The 12,751-nt window shown below is 49.4% G+C and overlaps 1 protein-coding gene across 1 annotated transcript; it reads left to right on the forward strand.

Moving 5' to 3' along the window:
- Positions 1-598: 598 nt before the first annotated feature.
- On the forward strand, positions 599-7,250 carry Cacng5 (calcium voltage-gated channel auxiliary subunit gamma 5). The gene is made up of 5 exons (XM_038328825.1): positions 599-794; positions 2,162-2,248; positions 3,536-3,676; positions 6,562-6,707; positions 6,993-7,250. Exons 1-5 carry the CDS (start codon positions 599-601, stop codon positions 7,248-7,250), a joined length of 828 nt encoding a protein of 275 aa, XP_038184753.1.
- The last annotated feature ends 5,501 nt before the right edge of the window (positions 7,251-12,751 follow it).

The following is a 12,751-nucleotide window of genomic DNA, read 5'->3' on the forward strand; positions in this document are numbered from 1 at the left end:
ATGGATGGATGAGTGGGTGAATGGGTGGATGGATGGATATATGGATGATGGATAGATAAATGGGTGTGTGGATGGATGGGTAGCTGATTGGCTGGATGGTTGCATAGATGTATGGATGAATAGATGCATGGGTGGACAGATGGATGGATGAATAGATGCATGGGTGGACAGATGGATGGATGGACAGACAGACAACTAGATGGACAAATGAGTAGATGGATGGATGGATGGATGGATGGATGGATGGATGGACGGACGGACGGACAGACAGACCAATGGATGGGCAGATGGATGGGAGGATGTGGATGGATAGGCAGAAAGATGGATGGTAATGTGTAGCAAGGGGAACTCAGAAGACAAGGGGATAGCTACAATAGCCTTAAGAGAAAGCTGTGGATCCCTGAGGGGCAGAAGTCGCCCTCATGTGGAGATGTCTGGAAATGAGAAAGCAGCCTAGTTGCTCTTATTTATTCACTGAACCAGAGCAGACTGTCTTGAGTTACTGCTTACCGCCTCCTGCTCATGTTCCCTTCCTGTCCCCATAGCCCATTGCTCCCGTGAGACAGCACTGCTGGCTGCCCAGTGACCATCCCCGAAGATGAGCGCCTGTGGGAGGAAGGCCTTGACCCTGCTGAGCAGCGTCTTTGCTGTCTGCGGCCTGGGGCTGCTGGGCATCGCGGTCAGCACAGACTATTGGCTGTACCTGGAGGAAGGCATCATCCTTCCACAGAACCAGAGCACGGAGGTCAAAATGTCCCTGCACTCGGGCCTCTGGCGGGTCTGCTTCCTTGCTGGTAAGGACAGTCCTACCCTGGGGAATACCTGTCCCAAGGGGTTTTCTCCCTACTTAGAGACACCCAGGAGGAGCCAGGAAACAACAGTTCAGCATAGACAATCTCCGCCGACTCTGGGCAGTGCTACAAGCAGCCAGCAGACTACAGACCCAAACTCAGACCCTGGTTCACAATGTCCAGAGAGCAAGCTCTCTCGAGTCCCAGGGCTTGTTTTCCTACTAAAAGATCCGTGCCAGCCTGGTTTTCCCACTCTGTGTTCCAGCGTTGAATGACACCTCACAATCTAAACAGCTCTTGTAGGCCTTACCTTAGCTACCCACGTCACTGATGGCACATAATCTTCCCAATGACACTGCAAGGAAGGCTTATCATTGCCACTTTACCAAGGCGGAAGTGAAGACTGTAGCAGGCTGAGAGTATCAGGCTGCTGCCTCCCTGTCATCCACAAGATTAAAGAACAGGAAACGTTCAGCCATTTCCTGTTCCTCTGTCGGTGAAATGGCCACACAAAGCAAACATAAACATGGGTCTTTCCAGGAAGGTACAAATTTTGACCCTGCTATTGTGGACTTGGGGCTTCTCTAGAACCAAGTGAGTCGCTACACCTAGAGCCCTGTGCTCAAGGCCTTTATCACAGCCAAGTCTTACCCTACACAAGAGTAGCATCCCCCTACCCCAGAAGACCTGTGTAAGCTATGCGGTACCTGACAGCCACAGTATGGTCCCTGAGCGTCTTTTATGGGATCCTGGAACCTGTGCTGTGTTGAGAGAAAGCACAACACTTTTCATCCCCTCTCGATGCTAGGGTTTTGATGGATAGGTCAGAGGTTGGATGAGGTTGGTTTAGCAGAAACGACACATCTGGCTCCAGCCTGGCTACCCTGCGTCACTCTGTAGAGTCCGCTTTAAGAACAGCTTCCAACTCTGACCCCATCTCCTCCAGCTCCAGGTGCTGGGCATCCATCTCTGCTTAACCAGAGTCAGAGTTTTAAGCCACCAGGGTCTGGTTGACAAGACTGGGGCAGGGGGCATTATTGCACAAAAACCTACGCTCATGCGTCTGAGACAGCCACGCACCATCACAGTCAAAAGCAACAGATGGTACCAGGTGCTTGCGGGGTATAGATTTCAGTGCTGACCTCTTCCCATGCTTTCGTCCTCACTCTGGGAAGAAAGTGAAATCAAGACATGTGTCCCACCCTCTGCTGTGAGCCATCAGCCAAGGGATTAAAAACCTCCCTAGTGTGTTTCTCCAGCCCAGGTACAGAGACACAGGCCCAAGGGTCCTAGAAGCATTTGGGACGTACTAACCTCAAATCCATGTTGGAGTGGGACCCGGGAACGGCAGTTATTTCTTGTCTCCGCAGGCGAGGAGCGAGGACGGTGTTTCACCATCGAGTACGTGATGCCCATGAACTCCCAGATAACGTCAGAATCCACAGTCAATGTGCTAAGTAGGTGTCTAGAACGTTCTAAGCTGGGCCACTGGTGGGACAGAGCCAGACAAAGGGAAGAGTCAAACATCCCGAATCTTCTCAGGAGCTAGCGCCCTTGGCCATGGCTGGTTACACTGGTCTAGTTCACTAGTGCTTGTGCTGCAGGTGCATTTTCCCAGGGTGAAGAGAGATTGCTGGAACCCCCATACCTCTGACCCCAGGAAATGAAGGAACACTCACACCCAGACTGAAGCAGCCTCTCTGAACTGTAACAAGACTGACTCTATCACCTCAACCTTGCCAGATTTGCTCTGACTCTCAGCATGAGCTTGCAATGTTCCAATACAGTTCATCCCCTTGAGTTGGTTCTAGGACCCTCTGGATACAAAGAGCTACACAGTCAGATCTGCTGTACAAAATGTCTTAATACTCAATGTGCATAGAACCAATGTGCTTGTCCGGCAGACTTCAGATAACCTCTAAATACTGGCTAATCACTACTACTGTGTGAATGGCTAAGTTCAGCACCAGGCCCTTCCCTCCTCAGAGGTCAGACTTCCCATGGTCCCAGGAACCAATCTGCTAACCAGTGTGGTTGCTCTTTCCCGCCTCCATCCTGAGTAACCTATAAGCACAAACTCGGTTGCTCTTGGAAGCCCACACGAATAACAAAGGTACTCTATAGGTTGCCTCTCAGGAAACAGGGATAAAGAGCAATTTAAAAAAAATTTATTAGTATTTTGAGACAGAGTTTTCTCTGTAGCTTTGGAGCCTTTCCTGGAACTAGCTCTTTGTGGCCTTGAACTCACAAAGATCCACCTGCCTCTATCTCCTGACTGCTGGGATTAAAGGCCTGTGCTACCACCGCCCAGCAAATTCTTTAGTATACAGTAGAACTCTCTCTTCCCAAGTGATTATAAATTAAGAAATGAAGAGACCAGCGCCAGTCCCCTGTAATCCTCAGAGCATGCCCTTAGAAATGGTGGATGTCTCTCAAAGCCGCAGCAAGATGACATGACCAGGCACCTTACGGCTCTCCTGTAGACAGGCAGTGTAGATTCCTGGAAGGGGAGCTTATGCCTAAAGCAGAGACAAATCTCTGAATGTGTTGGCTATTGGAGTCAGACCTTGCAAGCCTTACACTGAGACAAAAGCCCTGCCCGCACCAGAAGCCCCCTAGGCCACTTTTGTGGGAGCAGGTCTTCGAGGACCTGTTGGTAGGCATAGCCGTACTTCCCGGAATGAGGCGAGGAAGAAAGGTCACTGTGGTAGCCTGACAGGCTGTCCCTTTGCCCCCTGCATTAGAAATGATTCGCTCGGCCACCCCCTTCCCACTCGTCAGCCTCTTCTTCATGTTCATCGGGTTCATCCTGAGCAACATCGGACACATTCGTCCCCACAGGACCATACTGGCCTTTGTCTCTGGCATCTTCTTTATCCTCTCAGGTAAGTTGTGTCCTTCTGTTTCCATACACCCTGGACTTTTGGCTCTTAGCTCCTGAGCAATTCTTCTTTAGGAAGCCTCATAACTGCAAGCCAACACTGGATAAGGAATGATCTAAGCCAGTGCCCGTGACAAAGCCAGCTAAAGAGTTAGGGCTAAAGGAGACTTCTGATGTCCTTGGGCCCACCCATGACCTTCCAAATAAAAACACGTGAGGCTTCAGAGTTAGAGTGACCAGACGGGTTCTGGGCAGAGCTGGAACAGGAACTCAGCAACTGTGCTCAGGGCATACACCGCCACGTCCTCTACAGCTCCCACTGATGAGTATCCATCTCCTGTGTCTGAAAGAGCCACATCCTTGGGTAGGGCTTTAGAAAATAAATACAGCACTCTTCGGAACAATGGTTCCTTCACCCCTCATCCTCAGCTACCTCCAGAGAGTCCTGCTTTCCTAATCTAACCACATACAATATCCTGAGCTCACCAGACCCCTTCAATATAGATCTGTCTTCAGGGACTATCACCAAGTTGTATATTCATTCAGTCAGTCAGTCAGTCAGTCAATCAATCGGTCAATCGGTCAGTCAGTGACCATATATATCTATTACACCCTATTCTGGGTGCTGGCATCACTCTAAGGTCAGGGTAGTGGAAGATATAAACATGTGGAGTGGAAATAGGAACTGAGAGCGAAGGAGACTGTGACAGGGCCACTGGTAACGGCCATTGGGACCAAGATTAGTGGCTGATATCCAGAACAAGGGTTGGTCAGAGAAAGCTAGAGGAGAAGCTGACCTATACAGGGAATAGGAATTAGGCAAAGACACGGAGTTAGAGAGAGGAAAGGGGCCGGGGAGATGGAAGAGCTGTAAGTGTGGGGAACCCATGGAGTCTCGGGGGGCCTGAGGAAATATATTGGGAAGGGAGACTACAGAGGCACCTGAATTGTCTTGAGATCTGAAATTTGGTAAGAAGCCTTGAGAGGATTTTGAGCCAAGGAACAGCATCGGATGTGGATGTTAGATCTTGTGCTGTTAGGAACCTTGAGGAAGGGAAATGAGCCAGGAGCCAGGGAACCTGCACAGAGGTGGCTCCGGAAAGAACAGGGGATGGGCTGTAATGGCACAGACTGAGGTGATACTGCAAGAAAGAAGGAGGAAGGCTCCTTGTAGATGGAGCGGCGGGGCTGTGTCCCGCCACCCAGCTAGCTTTACATCCGAAATAATTACATGGAAACTGTATTTATTTAAACACTGCTTGGTCCATTAGTTTTAGCCTCTTATTGGCTAATTTTCACATCTTGACTAACCCATATTTAGTAATCTGTGTAGCACCATGAGGTGGTGGCTTACCAGGAGAGATCTTAACCTGTGTCCATTTTGGAGAGGAAAGCCATGGCGACTGCCTCACTTCCCAGCATTCTGTTCTGTCTACTCCACCCACCTATGTTCTGACCTATCAGGCCAAGCAGTTTCTTTATTAATTAACCAATGAAACAACAGATAGATAAAAACACTCCTACATCAGCTCCTGTGACATCCAGAAGGTAGACAGACTCACTAGGACCAGGACTAGGCTGTCAAGGGAGGCCCCAAGGATGAGTGCTGTTTTTTTGTTTGGGCGTTTCTAGATCACATCCATGATCTAGGAATCACAGACAGAGAAACTGCTTTGCACAAAGCTTGTAAGACTGATGTGGGAAACACTGGGTTTGAGGTGTAAGGAGAGGTATCTAGAAGGCGGCCAGACATCAGGGGCTGGAGCTCACGGAGTCACCTGAATAAAATACAAAGATTGGAGAGCTCTCAGCCCCGTAATGAGTCCAATAACACCTGGAATATCAGAGGCCAGCATTGCTATGGTAGTATTCCGGCTTATCAGAGGCCAGCATTGCTATGGTAGTATTCCGGCGAGCCAGAGCGGGGCAAACCCATGGCCAAGCTGTTCATTTTTCCTCCCGTGAACTCCAAAGCAGCCAAAATGATCGGAGATCAGGATGCCTGAGATTCTAACAGTGAGTGAATCACAGGACCATAAGTCTAGAATGGAGGTGACACACAGGCTTCATGACAAGAGAGGGACGTTTGAGGGCAGCAGTAACTCACACTTGAGTTAAGAACAGGGGAAGGTTTGAATCACACCTGTCTATCTCCCTTGCACATCCATCCTTGGGGAGGCCCCAATTTCCTGAAACAGTGTGGGTGGCCTGAAACCTGACCAGTTCAGTGGAGAGTGATTAATTACCTCTTGACTAATTGGTGGAGCTGCTGCCTGGGACAGTCACGTGCACCACGGCAGCTGGAGTTTGGGGCCCCAGTAGCCTCCTGGTTCAATGCTGGCCAGGATCTGAACAAACTTCCCTTACATCTCCTGGCTGAAGATCTCAGAGAGGACACACTGTGTTACCAGGTGGTCTTCAGAGGCCCCAGGCCCTAGTGACAGACTCCAGAGAGATAGGTACCATCCCCTGCTGGAGACAGGGATTAGAAGCCCTGCAGACAAGCCTTATCTTAGCCCTCACATTAATAAAAATTCTCTCGGTAGCCTAGGGTTCACACCCCGGGATCATAACAATGTTTCGAGACAATTCAGTACCAGGAGCCCAGAGAAGGCCCACTGAACAAGGATACAGGAGGACATGTGTGACAGAGGTCAGTATATCCATCACAGGGCTTGTCTCAGCTCAGGAGAATGGTTGCACAGGGAGGTATTGTACTTGCGCCTGCTCACTCCCTAGAAGATGCGGGTGTAGACAGAGACATCAGGAGGCAAGCTCATGCTCACTCTGGAGCTCCAAAGTGAAGGCTTTGATCCCAGTGGTACCATATTGGCAAACTCCCTGGACCTCCAGGCTGAACGTGCCCTTCTCTCCCCTCCCCTCATCCAGGCCTCTCTCTTGTGGTGGGCCTGGTGCTGTACATCTCCAGCATCAATGATGAGATGCTCAACAGAACCAAGGATGCAGAGACCTATTTCAACTACAAATACGGATGGTCGTTTGCCTTCGCCGCCATCTCCTTCCTGTTAACAGAGGTATCCTGCCCCGGGCCGTCCTGTGCCAAGTTGGTACTTCCCTACCCGGAAGGCATCCCACAGTATCCTGGACCACCCACTCCATCACTCTTCCCCAGAATGTACCTCTCCCTGGCTTCCCGGGTCTCTCCTATTATGAGGTTCCCAGAGCCCACTCCTGTCCCTTGCACATTGTCCATCCCATTGGAGAGGCTCTATGACTGTGTTCCAGGAAGACCCAGCCGGGACATTACCAGTCCTCCCTCCCCCATTAGTGAGCTCTCCTCTGCTTCTCTTTCACTGTAGAGTGCTGGGGTAATGTCTGTGTACCTGTTCATGAAGAGGTATACTGCCGAGGACATGTATCGACCTCACCCGGGCTTCTACCGACCACGCCTAAGCAACTGTTCCGATTACTCTGGCCAGTTTCTACATCCGGACGCCTGGATCCGGGGCCGCAGCCCCTCGGACATCTCCAGCGATGCCTCCCTACAGATGAACAGCAACTACCCAGCTTTGCTCAAGTGCCCAGACTACGACCAGATGTCCTCATCTCCCTGCTGAGCCCCGGCCTCCTTCCCACCTGAACTTTGGACGGCTGGACAGCCTTTCCCTTTCCCTCTGAGCCAAGGCCCAGGCCCTTCCCTGCTTAGCCGTCGTTACCTGACCAATCCTCTCCCTGCTCCCAGAGTAGCTCTTCCTTCAGTGGGCATCAGAGCCTGGAGTCACAGGCATGCTGATTGGCTGAGGGCATGGTTGAAGTCCTGCCTCCAGAGTGCCAATCATAGCCCTTGGCCCCTGGGAAGCCAGCAGCCTTTGCTGTGCTGCGTCTGAAGATGCCCCGTGTTCGAGTTGTATTTTATTCTTGCACTTCCGGGTCAGCCAAGGCCAGGCTGGAGTTGCCGAGTTTCTGATATAAATGAAGCCAGACTTGAACACTTGCCAGCCAAGCTGGCTCTCCATCCGTGGTCTATGCTGTGAGGCCAAAAGGTGATTCTGTTCCAGCGGTCAGGCTGGCTCAGAAATCTCAAGCAAACACTTCCTTATGAGACACTCTATCCTTTGATGTCGTCAGTGTCCTTCCACAAAACACATCTCTCTGTGTGACACTTTCCCCGAGGCCATGAACTTTCTGACTTTCATCCTTCCAGAATGCAGCTGCCCTCATCAGGGACTACGGTAAGTGTTCAGCGGTGCCAATGAAGTCACCAAGGCGTTAACGGCTGAAGATGTCTTAATACACCCAGCCCCTTGATAAGGCATTGCACAGGGGCTTCCGATGCCTTAACCCAAAGAAGTGACAGACGACAAGAACTCAAGAATTTGATAGTTCTGTGTTCAGAGCTCCAAGCATTGTGTCCAACCCTGGGGGCATTGTCCCTGACTTCAAGGACCGTGCTTCCATCTAAGGCTCTAAGATCTAGTTGTGCGGACAAGTGTCTGTGCCACCTAAGGACACTGGAGCTGCCAGCCGGGTTTGACAACACAGTGCATTTTGAGCCCAAACAAGCCAGATTCCAGCTGATCCAGCTGCCTTGCCAAGGATGTCTGTGAACATGTGGGGGTTGCCAATTTAATCCTAATGGGGGGAAGCATCTGCTTCCCAGCTATGTGACATATGTGGACAGATCACATGCCTGCAGAAGGCCAGACAATGTGACACTGTTGTCCTGGTGGGGAAGCTAAGCTGGGAGGCTGCAAGCAGTTTCCGGGGAAACCCCGTCAACCCCCCATAGTTCTCCAGGTGTCAGTGCAGCTTGACCATTGTTTACCCTGCGAGTTTTGGAGAGGCAAGCCAATGTGGCGCTCTTGGCTGTGTATTTTTGCCATGCCCACTTTTGCCTCGCTCTCTTTAAGATGCCAAATGTCCCCGAACACACAAAGCCACAGCGGGTAACTTGCAGGCTCTGGCAAGTGGCACAGGAAACCACACAGCTGGTGGCTACTGAAGATCACTGGATGAGTCAGCTTGGAGGAGACCATAAGGACTGATCTGGGGGGGGGGGGCGTTTCCTCTGGCTTAGAGATAGCTACTTTCTTGCTGTGTGCCCATGTGCCTCTGAGACTTTGTGTGTATGTGTGCGTGTGTGGTATATTCAAATTACCTCTTAAAAGGATACCAGGGGCTGGGGATATTAGCTCAGTTAGAGCACTGGTCTAGCATGCACGAAGCCCTGGATTCAACCCCTAACACTATATAATCCAGGTGTGGCGGCACACATATGTATTCCTAACACTTGGAATGTAGAGGCAGAAGTTCAAGGTCACTCTCACCTACATAGCCAGTTTGATACCAACCTGGGCTATCTGAGACTGTTTCAAAAAATATTAAAGGCATCAATTATGGGTTAGAGCTCATTCCAATAAAGTTGGTGATCACTATTAATATAATCATTTAAGTACACATATACAAATATATCCACATTCTGAGGTACTGCAGACTGGGGTCACGGAGAACAAATCTGAGAGAGGGCACCACTCGGCCCCTCACATGTGGGGTGCTTTGTAACAGTTCAGCCCCTTGGTTTCACAGCATAGTGGACGGGGAAGATGAGAGAAGCTGATTTTTGTCTCCCGGCTCAGCCACTGACTCACTGCGAATCCTTGGGCAACCCCTTCTATTCTGAGAAGCTCAGCTGAGAGTGTTTCCACGCCCACTCTCCACGCCCACACCCACACCTCTAATGATTTGGTCCACATTGTTCTTGTACGCCAATTTCCGTATCTGCCTGTGATCTGAGAGCCACAGGCAGGTCCCAGCCTCCCACTCCATCGGCACCTCGTGATGATCGTCATCCGCTTCTGTTGCGGCTTGCAAGGCTCTGTTTGGAAATGACGAAGTGGGATTTTCAAGCCGGACAAACGTTTAGATATGACTGACTCCAAGTTTTGTCAATGTTATTAACACCTAAGATGCATTTTTCTCTCTCTCTAAAACACTTTCTTCATCACTGTACCAGGCTTGTTTTTGTACACATGGGGAGGATAATAGAATTTAGTCCTAACTGCAAGTGGACTGTTGACCATGATATTATTATAGCAGGCCATCCCCAGCCTGAGACTGAGCTGGCAAGGCAAGGGAGGCAGGAGGTTCCCATCCTGGAACCCACCATGCATGCTTCCCTAGCAAGCGTCTGGGACCCTTTCTTCTCCCATGAGGGTATGGGTGAATGTACCAACACCATACCACCACTGTGATTTCTTTTCCGTCTATACCCTGGTCTCAGAAGCTATTCATAGCCTTTCCTTGATCAAAAGAATTTTAATCACACATGTAAGTATATAAACGCAACTCTTGCCATCTCTTGGTTGTGTTTTCTGGAACTGACTTTATCCTTGGTCCGTCAGCAAGATGATCACATAAAATATGATGTGGAAAACGTAACTGCACCAGCAGAGATGCAGGGGTACCCCTCCTTTTGTCATCCCTAGAGACAATGACAACATCCCCAGATGTAAGTCCCACAGACTCACCTCATGTATCTCTGGCCAATTCTAGGTCACATACCCATGCCTTTACCACTTTGGTCAGAGAAATAGGATGACCATCTACCAGTATAGAATGAATAATCCCCTAAAACTTAAGGTGACAGCATCCATGTCATGACTATTTGAGGGAGTCGGCTGGGCCTCAGCAAGGTGATTCTTGTTCAGAGTCTCATGGGAAACTGAACTTGAGCCGTGGATGTTATTTCAAAGACTTCCTTGTTCGTTTGTCTGGCCCCTGGGGCCCCCTGACAGGTAGGAGTCGAGGTTGTTGGGTGGAGCACCTGTGTGCAGACAGGATTCCCTCATGGCCCAACAGCCAGGAGCTAAGAAAGAGTATCCCAGGAGCCATATTGCTTGTTTTGAAGAAGACTTGGAAGTGACCCAAAGCCATATGTATTGTCATCTTCAAATCATCCAGGTTGAAGTACAGGAACATAGAGCCTGCTACTTTAAAGTCGAGAAGCCAACCTTCCACTGTAGGAAGAGCGTTGGCACCCACTGTAGGAACCACCTTGGAAATAGAAGACCTCACTTCATGACTGGCTTTGCCCATGTTCTCCCAGCCCCATGTTCCAGATGCTATTCTAGGGATGAGGGCTGTGTCTCTAACAAACTTCCAGATTATAACAAGGTCATTGCATACTCTAGGCTCCAAGGATGGGGTTCTAGACTCCCTGAATATTTTTTTAATTTCCTCGGAGAGTTCTGACCTCAGGATTAAGGACTCGGGTCTAGATCTGATGGAATTTGCCATCAGAGATGGGGATAAAGTCACCATCTCACTTATCCTCACGAGGATTACTGGCTTCTTGCAAGATGCAGGAAAGAAAGGATTAGAGAGTGGTAAGTAGGCCACAAAGGAGGCAAAAGGTCCCGGTACCATCCTTGCTCCTCCCCAACCTTCAGTGGCCTCCCTCTCTCAGACTGTGTGCCTATAGGTAAGGTGCCAAGTTCATTGGCTTGAGCCCCAGTACTTTGACTCCAGAGCCATCCCTCAGGCTGGCATCCTTTAGGGTGCAACAACAGCTTGCTCTTGAGAATCAGGATGGCGAGTGCTAAGCATTCCAGAGCCAAACTGCTCTTCTTCCTGTGGTCAGGGCCAAGAATGGACACCCAGTCCTGGAGAAGGCCAGCGGATCTTCAAAGGTGACCTTGTGCTCTCAGAACTTCAGCCAGTCTTCACTGCTGTCTTTTGAATCTTCCTTTTGCGCTCATCATTAATTAACCAGGCTTGATGTCTCTGAAACCATAAAGAGACCGTGTATTACCGTGTTCACAGCAAACATGACTTCAGTCAAAATTTATTTTAAATCCACCTACACTCATTTATCTCCCACCCCATTTCAGATTCGCTGTGACCTGTGTGAGAACACTCTATAATCCATTATTTTCAAAACTCAGACACAAGGGCTGGATAAATGGACGGTTCAGTGGTTAAGAGCAATCGCTGCTCTTGCAGAGGGCCTGGATTTGGTACCCAGCACCCATGTGGTGGTTCACACTGGTCTATAACTCAAGTTCCAGAAGACCCAATGCCTTCTGCTTGTCTCCATGGGCACTGTACACATGTGGTGCTTTAGACATATAGACAAAACACTCACTCATACGCATAAAATAAAAATAAATAAAACTTTATTTAAAAATCCCAACACAGAAAGAATTGTAAAAATCTCCTCAGATTAAGTTGTCTTTTATTAAGAAAATGGTAGAGTCTAAATTAAGTCTGCCCTATGAGAGATTCCAAGTGAGTATTATTGATGAAATCCACAGAAAGTCTCAATGCCCTGAAAGTCAAGGTCAGCTCTCAGGCTTGGCGCTCACTCAGAAAAGAACTCCCTTCTGTGAGCTCAAATACAAGCTCTAGTGAATGTCAGTTTCGACACCATGACGTCAGCTGTGGGCATCCTTAGACAGAATCATCAGCACGCATTTACAGCCTTCATCAAAGTGCACAATTCCCAATAAGTTTCTGTAAACATGATCACATTTACCCCTTCGCACTACAAATAGAGGGATCAGGAGACATGAAAGAGTCTCTACACAGATTTAGAAACTTGGTGGCTGGGGAAACCTCTCGGTTAAGTGTGTGTCAGTCAAGCGTGAGGACCTGAGTTTGACTCCCAGAACACACATAGTGGCACATATCTGTAATCCCAGTACTAGAAGGCAGAGGTAGACGGATCCCTGGGGCTTGCTGGCCAGTCAAACATTCTAGCTGGTGAGCCCAGGCTCGCTCAGAAATCCTGTCTCAAGAAAGTACAGTGGAGTCTGATTAAAGAAAACAGTGAGACCTCTGATCTCCACAGGTGAATGCACACACGCTCACGTGCACACACACGAGCATGCGCACTCACACACACACACTTACATGCTCACACTCTTACATGTGCACGCGCACACACAGACTTACTCAGGGTTGGCAATAATAGCAATGCTCCTCAAGTTTTATATCACTCCCAAGAACTTGGCATCTGCAATTCCAAATACTCCAGCTTGGCAAACGTACCCTTTCCATAAGCAGAGAGGGAGAGAAAGGCCTCACTAAGTGGGAGAGAACGGTGACACCCTGTTCCCTA

Source organism: Arvicola amphibius, chromosome 4, assembly GCF_903992535.2.
Source record: "Arvicola amphibius chromosome 4, mArvAmp1.2, whole genome shotgun sequence".
NCBI classification, from domain to species: domain Eukaryota; kingdom Metazoa; phylum Chordata; class Mammalia; order Rodentia; family Cricetidae; genus Arvicola; species Arvicola amphibius.

Excerpts from the sequence above, each read along its gene's own strand:
- Cacng5 (XM_038328825.1), top strand. The coding sequence starts at position 599 with ATGAGCGCCTGTGGGAGGAAGGCCTTGACCCTGCTGAGCAGCGTCTTT. Across the intron at positions 795-2,161 it reads GCGGGTCTGCTTCCTTGCTG|GCGAGGAGCGAGGACGGTGT; the intron begins GTAAGGACAGTC and ends TTGTCTCCGCAG. Across the intron at positions 3,677-6,561 it reads CATCTTCTTTATCCTCTCAG|GCCTCTCTCTTGTGGTGGGC; the intron begins GTAAGTTGTGTC and ends CCCCTCATCCAG.